The sequence below is a fragment of the Arachis stenosperma genome, chromosome 2, assembly GCF_014773155.1.
Source record: "Arachis stenosperma cultivar V10309 chromosome 2, arast.V10309.gnm1.PFL2, whole genome shotgun sequence".
Taxonomy (NCBI): domain Eukaryota; kingdom Viridiplantae; phylum Streptophyta; class Magnoliopsida; order Fabales; family Fabaceae; genus Arachis; species Arachis stenosperma.
Genome location: NC_080378.1, coordinates 24,536,939 through 24,559,048, shown reverse-complemented (window position 1 = coordinate 24,559,048; position 22,110 = coordinate 24,536,939). Strand labels below are relative to the sequence as shown.

At 37.0% G+C, this 22,110-nt stretch overlaps 2 protein-coding genes across 9 annotated transcripts; both read right to left on the bottom strand.

Annotated features, from left to right (window-relative positions):
* Positions 1-855: 855 nt before the first annotated feature.
* On the bottom strand, positions 856-6,129 carry LOC130963724 (putative disease resistance protein At3g14460). 5 transcript variants are annotated; one of them, XR_009079848.1, is made up of 3 exons: positions 2,368-6,129; positions 2,035-2,155; positions 856-1,295 (listed from the first exon to the last, which is right to left on the bottom strand). XR_009079848.1 is itself a non-coding variant. In XM_057889828.1 (2 exons), the coding sequence occupies exon 1, from the start codon at positions 6,057-6,059 to the stop codon at positions 2,412-2,414; it is 3,648 nt and encodes a 1,215-aa protein (XP_057745811.1). In that variant the 5' UTR covers positions 6,060-6,129; the 3' UTR covers positions 1,335-2,155; positions 2,368-2,411. The 5 variants fall into 5 exon arrangements, 1 of the variants encoding a protein (XP_057745811.1); XR_009079847.1 differs by lacking the exon at positions 856-1,295 and adding an exon at positions 1,335-1,959; XR_009079849.1 differs by lacking the exon at positions 856-1,295 and adding an exon at positions 1,335-1,910.
* An 8,207-nt stretch (positions 6,130-14,336) lies between these two features.
* LOC130961396 (E3 ubiquitin ligase PQT3-like) lies at positions 14,337-21,757 on the bottom strand. Of its 4 annotated transcripts, XM_057887257.1 has the most exons (16): positions 21,203-21,757; positions 20,774-20,955; positions 19,962-20,058; positions 19,666-19,750; positions 19,412-19,578; positions 19,000-19,076; positions 18,843-18,899; positions 18,573-18,729; positions 18,340-18,491; positions 17,981-18,145; positions 17,575-17,877; positions 17,436-17,477; positions 16,981-17,230; positions 16,778-16,900; positions 15,658-15,730; positions 14,337-14,899 (listed from the first exon to the last, which is right to left on the bottom strand). In XM_057887257.1, the coding sequence occupies exons 2-16, from the start codon at positions 20,937-20,939 to the stop codon at positions 14,597-14,599; spliced, it is 2,217 nt and encodes a 738-aa protein (XP_057743240.1). In that variant the 5' UTR covers positions 20,940-20,955; positions 21,203-21,757; the 3' UTR covers positions 14,337-14,596. The 4 variants fall into 4 exon arrangements, with proteins under 4 accessions (XP_057743240.1, XP_057743241.1, XP_057743242.1 ...); XM_057887258.1 differs by lacking the exon at positions 20,774-20,955; XM_057887259.1 differs by lacking the exons at positions 19,962-20,058; positions 20,774-20,955.
* Between the last annotated feature and the right edge of the window lie 353 nt (positions 21,758-22,110).

Genomic DNA, 22,110 nt, shown 5'->3' with positions numbered 1-22,110 from the left:
ATCCAGGGTAACCCAGGTCTAAAAACAACCCCTCAACAAAAAATAAATTACATGTCTCCACATTCACCCTGTGTATCTCAGTGACTAAACCCCCTTCGTATATCACATTCCCATCTCTAACCTTTTTCAAGCAACCCATGTGATGATACACAAACGTAACTAAACGATCCATCTAAGAAATAGTAGAGAGAAGATATAATGAATAAACAGGATGTCACCAGCAAACGCAAAAAAACAGAACATAAACAAAGAATATGAAGCAGAACGTACCTCTTCGTAGAGTTGCTCCTTGCCAACAATGGTGATCCCACGATGCCACTTGAGAACCCTTACCCTTGATTCGACAATGCGTATCGTCTTCTATCCTTCTTCTTCTTTGCGCCAAGCTTCGAGAGCAACGTCTCTCCCTCTCTACGTGACCTTTGATTTTCGCTAGTGACACAATAACCACAGTAACTCAGTAACTAGTAACTTGCTATATGCTAATTGGGTTTTAGGGCAAAATTGGGGCAAAACTAATGTTCAAATTAGGTTTAGTTTATTTTCCAAGTAGGATAAGCATAATTAAAATTAGAAATTCCATCTAACATAACACTAGCCTTGTCAGCAAAAACCGCCCACCACGTAAGCATCGTACTCACCGGAGCTATGCTCCGGCAAGCTCTTGGACACGCTTGGCAAAATTTTAAATAATTTAGGTACCTTTTTGTCAATATCAATAGTTGGGTACCAAAATGTCAGCGTTTGAATCTTTCGGGTACCGAATTGGTCATTACCTCTAAGAAAATAAACATAGATTAATAAGAATTAATCTAATACTTGAGTTCTGATACCAAATGAGTTCAGAATGCACTGCATTTTGGTGTATCTTGGTAGTGCTATTTTGCTGCATAATTTTGCAGGTCAGAGGCAAGAGTTTGCTACATACATGACTATATATAAAGTTGAATAATATTTTAGAAATGTTCTAATGTGTTAAATAGATATATCTTCAGACTTCAAAAGGCTATCTTCAAGCTGAAGGACTAAAAACTTAGATGATGATGATGATGATGATGATGATGATGATGATGTCTGTATTCCTTCAAAAGGCTATTTACAATTTCCTTTTAAAATTTCCTCATCAAATTAACAACATAGGTTTCCTTCTTATATCGAAAAGTGTCCGGAAAATGCTTTTGGCTGCTTCCATGTGCTGCAGTCCCATTTGCCTCATTGCTTTCTTCTACTATGATTCCATAAACCATATTTGACAACTTTCCTAGCTTTTCCTTTCTTCTCAAATTGTCATGTTCCTGCAACATTTGTTATCTTCAATATGTGTGTGTGTAATTATTGCTTGACTTTGCTTACAAAATCGTAGGAACTAGGATGAAACAAAGGAAAAAAAGAAGCCACTTTAAACAGCAAATGAGCCACATGCAGAAAATGAAATCCTTGTTAAACTGAAATCTCAAGTCTTTCGTCATATTGACAGTACTATTTCCAAATGATATACAAGGTATATACATGTAAGGCCAAACATTTAAGCCACAAATAGTGAGTAAATAAAAATTAATTCAAACCAATTTAATAGAATTATCTTTCTTTTTGCTATTGACTTCAGGTTTGTTAACCACCTCTATGGGTGCAGTCACAATAGAATGTACACAATTTGGATTTATCATGGAGCTTGAACCACTTCAAGAACATGCTGCATTTGCAAATTTACAGTCAACATGTCATGTCTCAGAATCCTTCAGCATTATTCTCCTTGCTTGTCCAAATTACTCTGCTCCTTCATTTCCTACTTGAATGATAAAGTGAAAACTCTACTAAGAACCTATTTATGTAAACTTGGGCTGAATTTCATTTGGATTATCAATTTGATACAAGTGCTTAACCAACAGATTTCAGCGACTTTTACATCCCTGAACGCAACAAAACAAAACCTCGGGCACATAGTTATCTCTTTGCTTCCTATGAAAAAACCATAATAAGAAGGCATACCATGCGTACAAGCAATGATATAGGACCCCAGCAGTAAGAACATACCTATAATAGTCGAGTTTGATGCTCCATTTGTGAGTTCAGCAATAAATCAAGCCCATGGTTGAACTGGGAAATTCAAGTTACTCTGGTTGAATAAGGATAGTTTCGATGAAATCCAAGAGTACTGTAACATCAACAAATAACTCGTGCAATAAGTATAGTGTGACTTTCAGTAAGGTAACAAATAACACCTCATTTTATCAACAAAGTCTTGAGTGTCTAAACTAATCATCACAATTCAGTTGCATTCTCAGGCCTTAAAAATTACAAATTAGAGAACCAAAAAATATATTTGGACAACATGCAATAAATTTAGGAGAGACTGAAACACATTACCTGTTGAAGATGATGGACAGAAAAAGCAATTGTACTTTCTTGAGTCATGAAATCCAAAGTCCGTCATCATTGATGTTGCGGACGTGGGACATTTTGGACAAAATCAGCGGGTCCTTCATCTGCCAGCATTTCTTCAGCAAAGAATCTCCATATAATTTGAGAATTGACAGAGAGGCAGGAAAGCTTTTCCCCGCAACATCCTGCAGGTTGGGACAATGATCTATCAATAGCTCCTGGAGATGGTAAAGTCCCTTGCAGTCTAAGATTTCTAGACTTGGAAAGCATCGCAAATAGAGAGTCTCAAGGGAGGATGGCAGGCAACCGTCCATGGGGAAGGAATTGATGTTATCATAAGGATGTTCAATGTCAAGATGTGTAAGACAGTGATCACGCAAGTCCATGGATGCTAGGTACGTGACCAGCTTCTTGCAACTTCGGATGTCAAGCATTTTCAGGTTTGGTGGCAAACCCCCTTCAGGAAATGACTCAATTTCTGAGCAATCGCTTAGGAAGAGATCCTCTAGATGGGGTGCAACCATCTCAAAAGACACAAGACTAGGACAGCTGTTGATGCTTAAAGAGCGGAGACTTGAAGTTGAAGCAGCAGTAGGATATGATTCCTCCAGAGACCTCATATTTTTACAGGATGAAATTCTGAGTGCAGTGAGATTTGGAAAGCTTGCCAAAGGGAAGGACACAAGTGAAAAACAACTGTCGAATATTGATACCGACTGTAATGACTCACACAGCTTCTGCGACATTGGGAACTCTAGATATGGGCAACCGAGAATTTCCAAGTTTTGCAATGAAGAAGGCATACATGCTCCGGGAAATGATATGGATGAATAACATCTTGAGATTCTTAAAGATTGTAGACAGTTTAGTTGGTTGCGAGCAATGGCCTCAAAGACGGCCTCCACTTGGTGGGGTCCTTCAACAGATAACTTGAGCATTGCATCTGCTCTTGGGAGAGTAAAGGCAAGTTGAGCACATTGACTAATGCGAAGGCTTTTCAAAGCAGGTAGTTGACTGGGTAAATCTCCCCTTAACAAAGGACAATTTCGCATTGTAAGCACCCTAAGCCGAGGAAAAGCATCCAACTCAAACTCAGATGAAACTAAAAGCCACTCCTCCCAGCAATACATATCAGAAAAACACAGAGTTTCAAGCATTGGAAAGGGTGTCCCACAAGAAGAAGATTCAGCATGTTTGTTAAACTCAGCACCGACGCGCGTTAATTTGTTAAACTCGCTGAGCTGCAAGTGCTTCAAAGAGGGTAGCTGTCCAAGTGAAGGAAGCTCAATACAATTGCTGCAGCATTTCAAGTAGATTTTGGTCATATTTCTGAAGGAAGAATGTCCTAACCAATTTGGAAATGTTTGACCCATGTACTCATTGATTGATAGCTCTCTCAAGTTTGTGTGAGGCCTTAGATTGTTGATTATATCTTGAGAATCAGCCGTATGGTTGTCCGATGACCAAGTCAAATATAGACTCCTAATGTTCTTCTTCTCAGCCATTCTTGCCTCCAAAGCTTGATCACCATCAATGACATTCTCTAATTGGCAAATGCGAAGCGTCTCGTGAATATTTGCAAGAGCTCCCAATTCTTTAATTCCATTATTCTCTGCATGCTTGCCGACAACAAAGTCACTTAAAAACTGCAAATCCTTCATTTTGCTTATTCCTTTTGGCATCTCTTCAAGACCAGCTCCTTCAATATCAAGATGACGTAAATTTACAAGATCTTGCATATTGTTGGGTAGCTTCATTAGCCAACGACATTTCTTCAACTTCAATGTTTGGAGATTGTACAAAGTACACAATTCCTCAGGCAATGTCTGTATACATGTATACGAGAGATCCAAATAACGCAGATGAATCAATTCACCTATTGAATTGGGTAATGAATAAAGAGGAAATGTATTAAATGACAAAATTCTTAAGCACTTCAGCTGTGATGAAAAGATATGAGGAGCGCTTTCCATATTGAAAGGATGATCATCATCATCCAAATTTATTTCAAGAAATGTCCTCACATCTTTTACCCTACCACAAGCTGCAACAAGTTTCGAGAAGGGATAGTTTCCTCTTGAGTTATGCAATAAATGGCGAGTTTTATTGCTGATCCTGTTATTTTCCTCAAATTTTTCAGCTCTAAAATAGAATTCTCCAGCATAAATTGTTGCCAAATCATGCATGATATCATGAATCACATAGAAGCTGTTATCAGTACTAGAGGACTGAAAAAAGGACCTTGCAACCAATTGATCGAAATATTCACAACCAAGTTCTTCCAAAGACTTTTTTCCTTTTGGCTGTAAAAGTTCCTCTGCCATCCATAGCAAGACCAGCTCACCTTTATCAAATTCATAATCTTTTGGAAACAAAGAACAATAAACAAAGCATCGCTTTAGATTTGAAGGAAGATAATGATAGCTAATTCTTAATGCAGGAATAATCTCGTCATTCTGATCTTCAAAAACTTCCCATAGTTCACTTTTCAATACACTATCCCAATCCCTTTCATCATAGTTTATTGTACGTAATAAGGAACCAAGGGCCTCTACCGCCAAAGGTAGCCCTTTGCACTTTTTGACAAGTTCTCGACCAACCGATTCTAGAGTTGAATACTCCGATGCAGTAGAAAGAAATACACGTTTCACAAAAAGTGACCAACAATCTTTCTCTGACAATAAACCAAGCTTATATGCTGAAATAGTTTTCACTACATCGGCAACATTATCATTTCGAGTTGTTACAAGAACCTTGCTTCCCTTTTTCCCATATTGAAAAGGTTTTTGAAGACTTTTCCAGCTTCTGGAATTATCAATCCACACATCATCCAAAACAATTAAGAATTTCTTCCCCATTAACTTATCCTTCAATCCAGTTTGAAGTAAACTTAAATCATCCTCGTTACAAGAACTAGCACCTGCAGCTTTTATTAGGGTTTTTGTAACATTAACAATGTCAAATTGGTCGGAAACACACACCCATGCTCTAATGTCAAATTCCCCCTCCACTCTAGCATCATTGTAAACCAGCTGAGCCAAGGTAGTTTTTCCAACTCCTCCCATACCAACAATGGGGATAACAGATATGTTAGCATCACAAGTATCATCTAATAACAATTCTATTATGGCTTTCTTGTCATTATCCCTTCCAAATATCTCATAAGTTTCAACCAGAGATGATTGAATTCTCCATGACATGTCCTCCACATCTTTGACAAGCTCTTGTTTTAGACCAAGATCATCTTTCTCTTCAACAAGAGACTCCAATTTATGAACTATGTCTTGCATGCTATTTACTATCCCAATCTCAGCATCATCACTATCTTCTAAGATTGAATCAACATAGTGAGTCCAGGAAGAAGAGTTACCTGGATCCGTTTGAATGGGAGTGGCAATGGCAGCTTTAGTGGAGAGTTCATCAAGCAAGTCATCAGCCATATAGAGAGAATCTTGGAGGTCAAAAAGCCATTTCTTGACTTCTTGGTCTTTGATCTGCTTCTGCTCAGCATTATCAAGCACACATCGAACAGCACGGAGACTTGCCTTCATCCTTTGAAGCAACTTCTGGTCAGCTAGCTTGGTTGCTATTGGGGTTGAATTGACCGAAGACAACCTGTTCAGAACAGCATCAACAAAGGAAGAGAGGTATGCTCCACCCTCAAATTTTGCAGCCATGATTCAGTCTAAGTTCAGCAGATGATGAGATCTGAGAGAAGAAAGGTAGGCACTAGGCAGGTAGCTACAGTGTATGCACTCACACACAAAATCAAAATTAATATATATATATATATATATATATATATATATATATATATATATATTAGTTTTTTTTTATAATAAAAATATTGTAATCAATTTTTATAAAAAAATATTAATTTAAATTGGTTCAAAATTTAATTGATTAGTTTTTTAGTTAAATTAATTTGTTTGGTCTAATTTTAATAAAAATAAAACAGTTTCATCGATTATATATGTTAAATTTTAATGATTAAAAATATCTTTAAAAAAATATTTTTAAAATCTTTATCCTAGTAATTCTATGCGATCTGACAATTTTTAATTATTTTCTGATTATATATTAATATTAATAACATACATTTCATAATATTCAATTCTATTATATGCCAACGAACTATAACTCAAATGTCATAATAATAATGAGATTTTTAGTATGCTTTTTAATATCAATTGTAAGTAAATAATTTTTTATTTTAAAATATTTGTCCAAAAAAAATTCAGAATAATTGCGTCAATTTGTCATTAATTATTTATTTAATAATAACTATTTTAAGAACAAAATTCTAATTAAGAGATGTATTTAAAATTGGATGTATTTATCTCGATACTTGACTTTTAAATATTGAATGGGTCTATTTTTTAGATTTTTATTTAACCTTAAATTTAATTAGATGTTATTACTTTCAAATCACAATAAAATCGAATTTAAATTAGATAAAAAAATAGATAAAAATTAATTATTAAATTATTTTAAATTTAAAAAATTTGTTATATAATTAGAACTCAAACATTAACATATCTTAAGTTACATTAACAAATTTAACTTACAAATTACAAGTTCATAAATAAATATTAAACTAAATCTTTAAAGATTTTAGAGTACAGATTTAGGAACAATAAATGATTTATTTTTTTAATTAAATGTACAATCTTAATTAAATTTATTTTATTATATTATTATAGAACTAGAAAAATTAAAAGATAAACAATAACTTAATCTGTTTATATAGTATGTGCCATATTATTAATTTTAGGGGTAAGTGTGTAACACAACTTAAAGAGTAAACACCCAATTCGGTTCTTGTCCATTTCTAATTAGGACAACGCGATCCTTCACCAAAAAACTAACCCACACCAGTCCTTGTCTATGCGAAAAATCACTCATCGCGCCCCCTCCCATGTATCTCCCGTCCATAGTTGACAGAAAAAGCTGATGTGTAACTTACCGGCGCTGATCTGGCAGTTAAGCCAAAGTTAAGTGCCAAGGTGGATAAGTGGGAATGGACAGGGGTCGATTTGTCCCCCTGTCACATTAAAAAACGACGTCGTTGCTAGGTTAATAAGAAGCAAACGTTTCCTTCATCATTTCATTCCCCAACCTCTGCAAAGTATTCATAGTCTAAATAAGAAACCCTAGGAGACCATGGTTGGAAGTGGAGAACGTTGTGCATCCTCCAACCTGCGAGCTGGTGATAGTTGGAGTTATAGCATGAACTCTAATGAGAGTATTGTAGGTAGAAAGAAGAAGAGATGGGTCTCCCCAAAATGCTGTTGCGGGTCTGATGCTGTTCTGTTCATGTCTGGGACCAAAAGTAATCCGAATAGGTTATTCTTACGGTGCCCTAAATTCAAGGTATGTTCATGTAAAACTTTGTGTTGAATGTACAAAAATTCTATATTTAGTTCTAGGTCTGTTCATGATTTTAACCTTTTTATATCTGTCTATATGTTGACTGCAGAAGGATGTTGCTCATTTTTTTTATATGGCTAGATGATTATGTCTCTTCCTTTAATGAGCATTTTTCGAAGACAACATCAAAAGGGGTATTGCAGAAGAACCAGCAGCGATTTGAAGGCCTTAGTGATGCGGTGGATGACAAAGTAAAAGAGTTAGAAATGAGGCTGATTGGATTAGAAAATCAATTGGGAAAGAGCAGGAAAAAATGGGTGAAAGTAAATGTTTAGGGTTAGGTTGTAGTATTTTTGTATTTTTGATTGGGGTTATGGTTGCCTGTTTATTTAGGACAGCTATGTATGCAACATAATGAATAACTTTAGGGTATCTAAGAACTGTGTGGCAAGATGAAATTGAAAATGTAAACATTTTGGATGTAAGTTATATGAAGATGAATTATTATGATGAGTGTTTAAAGTTTGTTACCTGAACTTAATGCAAATTAGAGCAGCAAATATTTGTGCATGTAACATAGATTGAAGTAAACCTTATAAAGCATAGCAAAAAGTACTATTATATTCATATTGTCAAGAAAGATGTAACTCGTATGTTCACAGTGATAATATCATTGCAGAGGCAACATGGCCCTAATCAAAACTTAGACATTTGTAAATACCAAAATAACAGCAAAACATTTGCTGACATAATTGTATCCTTCAAACTAAAGTCTCAAAATACCAAAATAACAGTATCACATATCTCAGTATCACATATATAAATTCCTATTATAAGTGTCACCCCTTCTTAGGAGGCCTAAGCCTGGAGGCCGGTAGCCGGGTATTGGCGCAAATTTCAGAAGTCGTGATGCTGTAGTGGAATTTGCAGCTGCCATCGTCTCTTCAGAAATCGCATCATGACTAGTTCCTAGAGTAGTCTTCCCAGCTATTGAGTCATTGGATTGGAGCTGTGAGCAGTGAGGCACCAGGTTTGGGGCTTGGAAAGGTTGAGATTTGAACCATAAGGTTGGCCCCGGTGCTGGTATAGGTGGAGGCACGAAAAATGGAGTTGGAAGCCTAACAATCTGCTGCTTCTCCCTAACTGTTGGAGGGTTGTCATTGGAGTTTTTTCCTGCAGCCTGTAACAATGTAGGTTTAGCAACTATATGAATGAAAACTTTAAGAGATTGAGATGTAATAATTTGTTGGATGAAACAGGTTTTGTTTTTTTAAACAATAGAAAAAAAAGAACCTCCTCAGCTGGTGGTGCAGATTGCAAAACTGAAGTTTCTTCTCTATGATTTTTGGGTAGTTTCTTCTTAGCTTTTCTGGGTTTGCTCTGTGACAAAATTCAATATATTATAGAAAGCAAGCAAACTTTGAGGAAGCACCCGTCCAACCCGATTAGAGGCCTGCACCCAGCTATAAAACCCCTTTTACATGCATCCAAACTTATATACAATTTGTCGAACAGTGGCAGCGACTCTGGCTGAGGTATGACATCAATCGTAGCTGTGCTCCCTGGATTACTCCTGTGTAGTTCCATCAGATAGTCACGAAACTTTCCATACTGAACTTGTTCGTTGCCTATAACTATCTCTCTGGCAACCTTTAGTCCCCTGCTTATCATTTTCTCACTAAGATGTACATTGTACTCCTCAATCATATAATCCCTTGCCTGTTTAGGCCTTAACTTAGGCTGAGTCAGTAGCCTTTTCACCAACTTTGATGTCACCCATTCTCTGCTAGCTAGATTACTGCCAAAATTTCTAGCACAATTGTGCTCATTAACCAGTGTCTTCACCTGATAACACCCCCAGCACTGTTCCAAGAGGTTAGAATCAACCAAGGACAATTCTCTCCTGCACATGCAGTCCTCACCCTCTTCTTTTCATTCTTTAGATACATCACATCCTTCCCTTCATACACAAAGTAGTCCTTTAGTGCATTCTTAAAACTTTCCATTGTGATGAATGTTTGCCCCACCTTAAATTTAACTTTCCCATATTCTGTCTCCTCATTGAAAGCATCAAATGCAGTCCTGTTTTCATCATCATCAGACACCGGACTGTTAAATGCTTCACTCTCATATTCATAAGGCTTTTCATAATCTGAGTCTAGCTCTTCCCCAACAATATCAGAACTTGATGCCATTGTATTCCCAGTCAGTCCATGTCTAGCCTCCACACCACCACCTGCTTCAAGCCCATCAACTACTGCACCTTCTGCCCCAATTTTTCCATCCCTCAGAATATGTTTCCTCCTCCTACCAGAATACCTCTTGGAAGTCTGTTTCTTGGCTGTCTTTGGAGAATAACATGGACCACCTTTACTTGGTCCAGGCTTATCCCTATTTTTTGTTGGGCCATCCTTGCTTAAATCCCTATTTGGGCCAAACTTAACCTCACCATCTGATCCATCCTTCACCTCCCCAGCTGGACCTTGACTAGCTCTCTTTCTTGGTGACACCATTTTCTTCTTCTTTTTCTTCAATCTCTCCTTCCTTTTCTATACCTCACTATCGTCACTACTATGAGTCTCTTCATATTTTGGAGGATGTGGCTTATATGGCTCGTCCTCAGTTGTTTCATACCCATCACCTGAGGAAGATGAGTCACTCATAATAACCTCCTCAGCTTGCATCTCCTCATCCACAACTTCTGGCACACTAACCGGGTGATCAAAGTAGATATGAATCTCGTTTGTCTCCTTGTTTTTAATATTGTTAGACCTCATGTCATTTATCTCAGTATTACCCCTTATTACATGTAAGCCAGATTCCAAATCAGGTGCCATGCAATCAAACCAAAATATAGTCTTATACTCCCTATAACCCAACTCCTTCAGTAACGTTTCAAAATCAAAGAAGTTTACCAAATCAATGTCTAAAGGTGGCCACTTCTTGACTTTTCCATCAACATATTCTAATTTGCTCTGTGCATTCCTCTTAAAAATTCCTCCATGATGAAAAACACGAACTACTTCAAGCTCATCCATCTGGAAATTATTTTTACTAATCAAAATCCAATTCATGACAGTTTAACATCACTGTGCCAATCATCTAAACTACTGACAATTAACATCAATTATTTAACAAATTAACTAAAAAAGTTCAAAATCCATTCAGCATCACAACATTTATAAAAATAAACAACCAAGCAACCCATTTCAACCTATTGAACACTAAGACACCAACATGCAATTTAGGAACAGAGATTGGATTAGAATAATGTTTTAGATGCCCAAATTCATTACTAACCTGAATGCCGACACAAGCTGCCTCCTCCACTACACGACGTCAGTGACTCCGTCAAGTGTGGCATTAGAGGAGTCCTCCAAGTCCTTTCTGGCGGCCTTGTCAGCACTCTTGTCAGCACCAACACTTGCTACTTCCACCACTCTCTTTCCTATCGCGTGAAGAAGGTTGTGGGATTTTGGTTATTCTGTAAATTTGAGTTAGGGCTTGGGGGTTATGAGGGTGAGAATGATGTTTGCTTCTTATTAACCTAGCAACTGCGTCATTTTTTTAATGTGATAGGGGGACAAATCGACCCCTGTCCATTATCCCTTATCCACGTTGGCAATTAACTCTGGGTTAACTGACAAATCAGCGCCGGTAAATGACACATCAGCTTTTTTCGTCAACTATGGACGGGGGATACATGGGAGGAGGCGCGATGAGTGATTTTTCGCATAGATAGGGACCGGTGTGGGTTAATTTTCTGGTGAGGGATCGTGTTGTCCTAATTAAAAATGGACAGGGACCGGGTTGGGTGTTTACTCCAACTCAAACTCTCTTGACCGATAAAGTGGTAGGTAAAAGAAACAATCGTTGCATTTAAAAATTTAAAAACAATAAAAGAATAATATCTGAATCAAAGAGCTTTTTACGGTGGTGAAAGTATTTCAAGACCTTCAAAGATTTGAGTATAAAAAAATTAGAAAAAGTTAGGAGGCTAATTCATAGATATGCTATTTTCACAAGAGTCCAAAATTAAAAAATAATAGCATACAAAAAATCTTATTTATTGACTTATTGTTATATCGATATATCTTATTATTATTTATCTATTTTTCAGTTATATTGGTGTTATTACTACTAATGTTATTATTACATTTCATCATTATTATTATTATTATTATTGTTATTGTTATTATTCAAGGACTTACCTAGAATCGGATGATTGGGCTTGAATGAGAAGGCCAAACGTTTAAGGAAGGTGGTCTCCGACTTGTTCTACGTCAGGGAGCTGCCGTCCGAGTTGTGTGTGAGAAGGTGAGGAGTGGTACCTGCAAGACATTTTGATGCCTAAGTCAGGAAAGGCTTAAGCAGGTTTAAGTGTATTGGAACTTAAATTTACCTGAGTGTGTCAGTGTATTTATAGGAGGTGAACAAATAACCACCGTTAAAGTAGTTTCACTTCTGATGGTGGATAACCGTCCCTTTATCTTAGGGTTGTTGAGATCTCTCTTCTAGAAGTGGGAGAGGGTTTCACGGAGACAGTTATTCACTTAGATAAGTGTTGGTGCCTGCTTACGCCGTGCCCCGACTTCTTGAAGGAGGTCGGATAAGCGGTGAAGACTAATCTGTTGGATTCAGCCTTTTAACTTGAGTTGGGCCCGATTTTGTGTTTTAGGCCAGGATATGAACAGTGCCCTTACTCGAATTCAATCTCTTTAACGCGAGTTAGGTTCGAGTATTGTTTGAATTCGGCGATACTTAGGTCGAAGTGTTCCTTTTTAAGTCGGAAAACCGACGTGGTTTTGATTCAGAAACCGACGTGATTTCAAATTATCAATCGTCGTGTCTTGTCAACCGTCGCGTCCGTTGAGATTTTTGAATTTATGCGTGGAGGCAGTTACATTGATAACGGTGCACTCTTTTAATGATTGAATCGTTTTACAATTATGCCCCAGGTATTTTATAAATACCTTTCCCTCCTTCTTTCTTTTCTTTCGTTTTCGACACTTCCTTTCTCTGTTCTTACTCAATTCCCTTGCACTTTCGCCCATTGGTGTTTGCCTCTTTATCTTCTTCTTCATAAGATTAGTTCTTTGTATCTCCCTTTTGCTTTTTATAGTATTTTCTGTTTCTTTTGTATGCTTTGGGAGTGAGATTCCTTTGTGATATTTTTATTGTTCGTAGTAGGAAGATTTTTTGAGATTTTGGGTTTTCTTTTTTGTGAAAGTCTTTTTGGATGTGATTATTGGCTGCTCTTGACTTTTGTTTGAAAAAAACTGCTTTGCTGCGGACTGGCTTTTGATGATTTCATTTTGCGTAACGTAGGTGTTATCTTTTACGTACATCTTCCATTTTCTGAAAAAATGTCTTCCCATGTCCCTGAACCTTTATTGAGATGGATAGACTCCTCTGCGCTATCTGAACACCCTTATTTGAAAAGGAGGTTGAGCAATTTAAGAGAGCTACCAGGACTTGGAGGACTCCATTGTTGAGGGTACTGAAGAGGTGTTTAGGGTGCTGAAGCAACAAGTCGGAATTATTGCTCCCGACTTGGACCTATCCCCTCTTCATCCTGACAAGGTTGTCATTAATGGAAAGATAGTTTCTCCTCCTCGTCCCCAGGCTGATTCCGAACTGAAGACAGCGGGGCAACGCATCATTGAATCCCCTCCCCGTAGGGTAGATATGCCGACTTCTTCCGCAACTCCCAAGGTGATTTCAGCTTCTAATGCCAAAGAGATCCCACCGACCCCTCTAACTTTTGCGGCCGAGCCGACCTCTTCCCCTGCGGATGACTCAATCCCCCTTCTTGGTCTCAAGTGATGATATTGTTAAAGGCCTGACTTGTGGGTTCGTTTTATGAACTCTTTATATTTGTTTATATGTTTTGCTGGTGGTTCCTTGACATTCGGTCCTTTTTATAAGATCTTTAACAACAATTTTTGTTTTATTTGGTCCTTTTTGGATAGGACCTTTAACAAAGTCGTCGTTTTATTTTGCATGTGATGTTTTTGGTTTTCATAAAAACCTTTTTGAAGGCTTTTTAGTGTACTAAGATTCTTTGTGAAAAACTCTTGCTGTTTCAGGCTTTATAAAGCTTTTTGAGAAAAACTTTTCATCAAATGGAAGAAAATTATCAGAGTTAGATAATTTTTCTACTGCCCAACGTGATTAGAGGAAAACTTTCTGTTGAGTAATCCTTTTGTTTTGGCAAGATTTTTATGAAAAGCCATTACCCTTGGTCCTTTTATAGGGTTTTCGCGTCTCTGTTTTTCATTGGCTGAATTTCTTACGTTCAATTTTGTTTATTGAATCATTACTGTAATTTAGGTTATTCTTGCAATGCATTTTATATACTACCTTGGATAACCGACTTTTAAGTCGTTAGATACATTATCTCCGAGTCATTACGATCGACTTTTATAACCTCTTTACTCTGACTTGTACCTCGTCGCTTTATCTTGCCGACCATGTAGGTCGGTCAATGGATTTTTGCACTTTTTCGAACTTAAATCAGTGCGTATCGTAGTAATGATAAATGAAAATTAAAAAAAAAAAGGATAAAGAAATATAAAGAGATATTATTACTAATGCAATGTGACTATACAAGGGTGCTCTTGCTACTAAGGGATTGAAATTTCTGCCCCTTAGCCCTCGCTGTGATGCCTCGTTAAAACCCCCTTCAGGAAAACCTTTTTTGGGAAAAAACCATGAAGTCAGGAAAAAGAGTACATCAGGGAGCGAGGTTCACTTCTAACTATAATATCTCTTCATATTGCAAGCGTGCCATAACCTTGGGAGCTCAAATCCTCCTTGGTCATTTCTTCCTCAGCGGGGAAGCTTACGCGGGAGAAAACACTGGCCTTCTATTTGCGGTCTGCAGCTGCAGATGATGGTGCAATTGAGGAGGTTTTGGTGGTTCAGATGACATCCGGGAAGAGGACTCTGACCGGTGGTGGCGATGGTGGTGATGGCCTCTTTCTCGATCACGGTGGTCCCTCTGGTCACGATCATGATCATGGTCACGTTCACATTCCCGATTCCAATCCACATGGTAGTCAGCTTTTCTCTTGGTAGCACGTGGAGGCTCCAACTCACGTGGTGACACACTCATCCTTGTTACCCTTGTTACAACTTCTAGACCCTGCATAATATAGACTAGAAGTTTACCTCTCAAAAGGCAGATGTATGACATGACAAGAATGACAAATAAAACATTTAACTGCCACAAAACAGACTAACAATATACTGACCCAAGCTTGTTTGTTTTATGTTCGAAAAATAAATAATGCAGTACAGACCATATATATTAGTTATTAAAACCATATAGACAAAAATTAGGAATGTTAAATTTTAATCACTATACCCTGCCCTCATTAGTGGACAACAACTATGAACAGAACCCTTACAACCAGGATAAAAGGCATAAATCTAAAGGTATCATGGGTCAAAGAATATCGAAAAACAATAGTCCATAAATGATCGCTAAAGAGACTCTGATTCTCTGAACTCAGAGAGAGCATATAAATTTAATCACATTACTGTTACCATCCAAGTGCAGCAATGCAACTCTAATCTAGTTCTACCAATTCCCTTTTAATCAACTTTAAACCAACCGGTGGCTGTTGATTAGAGATATATGGTTCTGAGTGGGCACTGCTCCCTCAACCATTTATGACCAACAAGAATAGTACTCTGTAAAACAAGCAAGACTAACTGCTAAAGACTACTATCATCATTTAAGAAAGCCAAAACAGTGAATGGCATCATCTAAAGCAATTACTGTTCAAGCTCAAGGTTCAAGTTTCTACCAAAATTTAGTGGGAAAAACCTAGAAAGGTAAATGACGCATACAAGTCCACAGATAAATAAAGGCAAAATAAGAGAACAAAAAGCACATACAGTTTTTGATTTCATAGGAACATCCCCAATACTGCTCGCTTCCCTACCAAAATCTCGATCTTTGAAGAAATCCCTATTTCATTAAAGAAACAAACTCATTAACAATGATAAACAAAACAGAAATACCTCGAAAATAACCCACGTAAAATTACAAGCAACAAGAACCACAATAACATTGGAAAATTTGGCAACAAAAAATTCATTAGACAACGTCAATAAAGAATAGATTATCTTGTAAACCAAAGCTTTTTCTAAGATTAACATGCAACCCTTGTCCTTTATTAACCCCGGGAAAAGAAAGGATAGACATACCCGCTACAAATCATAACTATTAGAAAGTAAAATTATGTTAAATCGTAAACAAAACAGAGTCAAAATACAGAAGAAATATGCAAAAGATAACATAGACGAGCAATCATGTCTAAAACAGTTATAACTCGGTGGTAACAGACATTTCACTGTTAAGTTTAAATTCCATATATATTTATGGGATGACATAGGTGTCAGTTTAAATAAAGTTACAGTGATCATAATCTAATTCATTTTTTGGAATATATCCAATGGCATAAATCCCTTATCTAGAACTTCCGCCCTAATTAGAATTTCATTGCTTAGGTTTTTTCCCCTTCATTTTGAGAGTTCCAACAATTATGGAATTCATCATAGAAGATTTTTTTCTCTTGTTAAAGAGTCTATTCTTTTTCCATCATTTTTAGAGAAGTCCACAAACTGGGTTGCGCTCATAACTATTTATAGGATATATATTTTTCAATCCAACTATTGGATCACACTAACAAATAATAAAGATCATCTATAGCACATTTTACCAAAATCAAACATTAACAAACATGTAATTGAAGACCTCTTTATCTATGTATATTTTGAACAAACATATTACATTATTTTCAAGTGCATAAAAGATATAACAAATGATTTTAGATTAACAAAATCTTTTTAAGATGATCTATAATATATAAGTTTCTAATCCAATGGGTAATTTTTTAAAAAATTACACAAATAAAAAGTTGAACAGTGAATATTTACTTAGATCGACACTGGTGTCAATTGATTATATATATAAAATAAAATGAATCGCCATCCAGGAGTAATTCTGTTTTACCTATCAATCCGTTTCTCATTTTCACGCTTTCTGCAACGATCAGCTTTCCGAGCTTCAAACTCCTCTCTACTCATAACTGGAGGTGGAACATTCATCCCCATGCCATACTCAGCAGCAAGATCCCTAAACAATAATTTAGCTTTCTAAAATAGTAATTATCTAAATATGCAAGACCATTTTTGATAATAAAAAAAGGAACATACCTATGAGGTGGAACAACAGGCATCATGTAACCCTGCATGCCAAATGGATCACGAGGCAGACCACCTGCAAATGGCATGTCCAAGGGGCCCAGGCCATAACCCATCATTTGCATCGGGACACCATATGGTCCCATAAATCCTTCCATACAAGGTTGCATGCCGTTCCAGTATGAATTGTAACCAGGTGCTGGGCCCATTGGCATCATGTAGCTCTCATCCCCAAGGTCGTGTGGGGTTTTCCACTGAAAATCTGCAAGAGATAAAAATAATTTGACATTGTTACAAATAACATAAATAGAGGTAAAAAAAAAAAAAAAGACCTCTGTATTGTACTCCTCCCCCAAATGTTCAAGCAGCAATCCGGTTTGCAAAGTTTAATATAAAGGAGAAGTTACAGATACATGTCCAGATTTGAACATAAATATATAGATTCGAATGCAGGAGAGTAGATTTACCATTTGCAGGCAAATGGACTTTCTTCCTTTTTTTCTTCTTTCCTGCAAAGTTTAAAGTTGAAACTACAAATGAGACTGTCATCAAAGAAAATAAATTATTACATGTCTTACACACGATGACATGAGCAATCTACATTACCTGCCTCAGCAGGAACCATTTTTTGCTGGACTTCCTCCTCAACCAACTGAGCACTCCCTTGTGAGGCTGGTTCCTTTACACTCATCGACTCATGTGTAGCTTCACTTACATCAGGCATTCTGGGCTTCACTTGCTCTGATGTTTGCAATGGAGCTGGAGCAGAAACTGTTTTTCTATCATCAACAGTTTCCAGTACATTCGTCATTCCTTCATGAACAAGTGAAACCTTTGGTTCTCCCTTAGATGTAGCCGATGAGGTTGGAGATGGAAGCTTCAGTTGTGGACAACGAGCAGACTCCATATCTAGAAAGGAGGAGAAAACAATTGCAATTTGCATGTTAGTTTCAATAAATTTTTAACCAAATAAAGTCCACGTAAGAGTCACATGATAAATAGTTTCAATAACCTTGAACTTGAAAGGTGCTCCCAGCGTTTTCAGCACTGCTATTGCCTGACTCCAATATACGATTAATAGTATCTCTTAGGGTCTTATTTGGTAAAAGATCATCTGCAAGAATATTTGTTGCACCACATTTGCACATGGACTTGGAGATAACATAGTCCCTAATACCTGAAAAGAATTTTCAGAATGATATTTACAAAACTTCATCTGAGATGTTTGTACATTGGGAAGAAATGCTGAGGAAAGATTATATCATCTAAAGCATTCTTTACTTGCTTAATGAAGAATTATAAGATTAAATGCGTAAGTATTTACTCAAATTCTAAGAACCAGGACTTCTTCAGGAAGACAAAGAAACATACATTTGTCACAAAAGCTTTTAAAACAGCACTTGCTTGTCAGCACAGCATCTTTCATCACATCATTGCACAAGGGGCAGTGGAGCTCAGGTGGTAGATCCCCAACAGAACGTGTGGCGGAAGGTAAACCTTCTATTTCTTTCTCAAAAGCAGCCCTGTTTAGCAGGAATAGGTGAGAAATACAATATTAGTCCTACATATGACAGAATGGAGACAAAGAACCAACATGTACTCACTCATTTGGCTTCAATACAGCTACTGAACCATTTGGTAGAGCATAGGAACCTTGTGGGTTCACCATCAGCATGGATCTCGGAATACCAGTAGGTTGTTTAACTCTCTTGATGTCATAATTTGGATCACCGTTTGTAGGGCAGTGCTGAATAAAATGGCCTAAAAAAAAAATTTATTAAGTAAGCTAAGCATAACCGACAATGCCATCCAGCAATTTAAGCAGATTTAGAGCCCCTTTTTCTCCCTGATAATAATAAGAGTCTAGGAAATACCAGGAACCTTGCACCTGTGACATACATAGCCTTGAGGAGGTGTTTTCCGCTCCAGCCCTGCTCAGTAAGTGAATAAGCATTAGAACAGTAATATCAAAATCTGTATTCAAAGCAGGCAGTGACTCAAACTTGTATAGAATAGGAAAAGGAGACTCACCAAAACCACGACCACCCGCCATCCGTCCACCCATACCTCTTCCAAAACCTCTACCAGCACCAAAGTCCGATCCTTGACTGCATGCCAAAAGGAAACTTTAGATATGGCGAAGTCTAGAGTGACAATGATTTCACCAAAACAAAGCACATTTGGTATGTGAAATGAAATTTTCTGCAGAAATCCTTATGCAGGAATGATGGTAAATAAGAAACAACTGCTCCTCTAGTACAGGTGCTGATTCCAGAATGAGCAATCCCTTCCACCAGAGATTATTGACCATATTATTGCAGGTGAAAAAGAATACAAAGTTACTTACTAGTAATTCATATTCATATTTACAGTCATCATCCCTTTTTATGCTGATTCCAGGAATAAAGAAAGACAACTGAAGGAAAGTGGTTAGTTTACTCACCGTTGCCAATCCAAGGCAGGAGTATCAATCAAAGCCTTTATCTTACTTTCTTCATCAGCTTTGTTGGTTGGAGGAGCTTCAGGAATTAAGTTGCTTGATTGAATGGGTGGTACATCAGGAATCGCATACAAATCATTTCCAAATTCATCCCATTCTGAATCTTCTGGCTGTCATGTTATGAGAAGGTAAATAAAATAGGAATGAAGTGGAATTGTTTATTAAATAGAACACATGGAAAGCAAAAAGGGACTTACATATTTTACAGCAGATGCATCTTCAGCTGTTAAGCTGCTGTTTTCAGGTTCAGCTTCCATAGCCGTATTTTCCACCTTTTTTTGCCTGCAAAAGCCAAGGAAAGTAGCAACTCAACGCAGAATTTTCTCACAAATCAAAAGGGTAGTTTCTTGGGAAAACTGTGTGACTACAACGTGAAGTATCAAGATGAGAATAGCAATCCCATGACTGCCCATTTCAAGAACCAACATGCATGATGCATGACAATAGTCCAAAAACCAACAACAGTACTAAGATTAAAGGTTAGAGATAATACTCTAGTTCAATAATAATTGGTAAACGTGGCAGACCAGGAACCCGACGAATTAACACGGAGGTATTTTTAGGAATCAGCATTGCTTCATCAAGATATTCTGAAATTCCAAAGAGACAGAGCAGCTATAAAACACTGAATATGCCATTCATCAAGGCAATTATATATATTAACTACCATGCTGCGCAAATCCTGCAAGGTTTGGGCGCTTGTAATTCCTACAACTAGCTTACAACCTCACTGGAACTCAAATTCTCAACACCCTGGCCTACATTCTAAGCATTTTAACTTCGAGGATTTCCTATTCTCTCGTTGTCTTTTCGTTTGATTTTTGCAATAGAAGAGGTGGAGGCCAATGTTAGTCAAATAAAAAACACTACAAAAACCAAGAATTTCATCGTAAAGTGATTCTCATGTACTGACAGTGTAATCTTATATATTTATTTCATAGTAAAGTGATTCTCATGTACTGACAGTGTAATCTTATATATTTATTAACCAATAGAATTCATGAGAATTGCCTATTTAACTGTCAATCACAACACAACAATTTCCTGATTTTTATTGGACATCAGTGTAAAACAACACTGTCAGTGACATCAAACTCAACTTCAACACCATGAACTCCTGAAAGCCAAGACTAGCAAAAATGTTTACTTTGAGAGGAACATGATAAACACTGAGAGTTTAACCACGAAAGCAATAGTTCCATATTTTAATTTTACAATTAACCCCCCAAACTCATGGTATCGCCACCCAAACAGCTATCTGAATGAGAATAACAATAGTTTTAATTAAAAAGTCTCAGAACCAACCTTCATTGGTCTGGGCGTTGGTTACCACGAGATCAAAATCAGTACCCCTGCCTAAATGCTTGGATTCAAATATTTTTTCTTTCAATGTTCCAACAGAGATGAAAGGACCGTCCATGGGAATTGAATTATAATCTCTTGTACTCTTAAATTTATAATACACCGCCATCGTATATTTGTTCTTTCTATTTAAAAAAAAAAAAGATTAAGATCAATGATAACAAAAATAAACGATGAATTAAAAGGGCCTGTGAAATTCCAAAACTAGAATGGCCCTTGACATTAAATAAATCAAAACAAAACAAACAGTACAATACTATATCCAAAGCTCTATTTCTTTTTTCTTCTTTTCTCTGTTTTTGTCCTCCACTTGCAAATTACTAGGGTTAAGATCGATCAAATCGAGGCTGAGGCTAAGAGCACGAACCCTACCAGAATTCTCTTCTGCCAGCAAAAATCAACGCGGAATCTTGAACTTCTTCACAAAATTCCGTTACGCATTCAGAATATACGATCCAAGAGAAGAATCTCCGTCGAAGCCCTCTATGGAAACAGAAACCACAGTAGCACCGGCACAGCGACAGTTAGGAGCTGAGCGATGCAATCGTCGAATCGATAGCAGGAAGAACAGCAACAATTTCCGACGGTCGCGCTTTAACAACCGACCCAACTCGGGAAGAACGTGAAGGAGGCGAAACTGCGAACTTGGATTTGGACGAGCCTCTGCGATCGAAACTCCCGAATGAGAGAATCACGAACAACTCCGCGTGCGGTTGCAGAGCTGGAATCGGAGCTCGATGGTGGAGGATTGAAGGAGAAGGGGAGAATGATTAATTAGGATTAGGGTTAGAGTTGGGAAAAGTTTGGCTTTGGGGTGTGGAAAGAGAAGAGCATAATCAAGTGTAGAAAGAATGCAAGGAGATGAAAGAAAAGCAATTTGGGATGGAAATTTTGGGGATTTCTGAGAGAAAGGCCGATAAATCGCGTTGCTTGATTTTGAAGTTAGAGAAAATTGTTTTATTATTATAGTATATATAGACCCTTCTATCCAGTGTCCAGGTAAGCGTTCTTTCCACGCTCAGCTCAAGTATGGACTAACATCTTTTTAATTAATTTTTTTAGAACGATTAAAGATTTTTCTTAATATTACAAAAACAATAATATCTTTAGTATTAGTATTGAAAAACAAAAATACTATTTTATTTTTAAAATTATTTAATTATAATAAAAATTAAAATTTGATGTTTATTTTAAAATATTAAAATTTCAGAAGGAGTTTATTTTAAAAACAATTGCAATTGTTCAATATAGTTACATAAATATAGGTCGACAAATTTTTG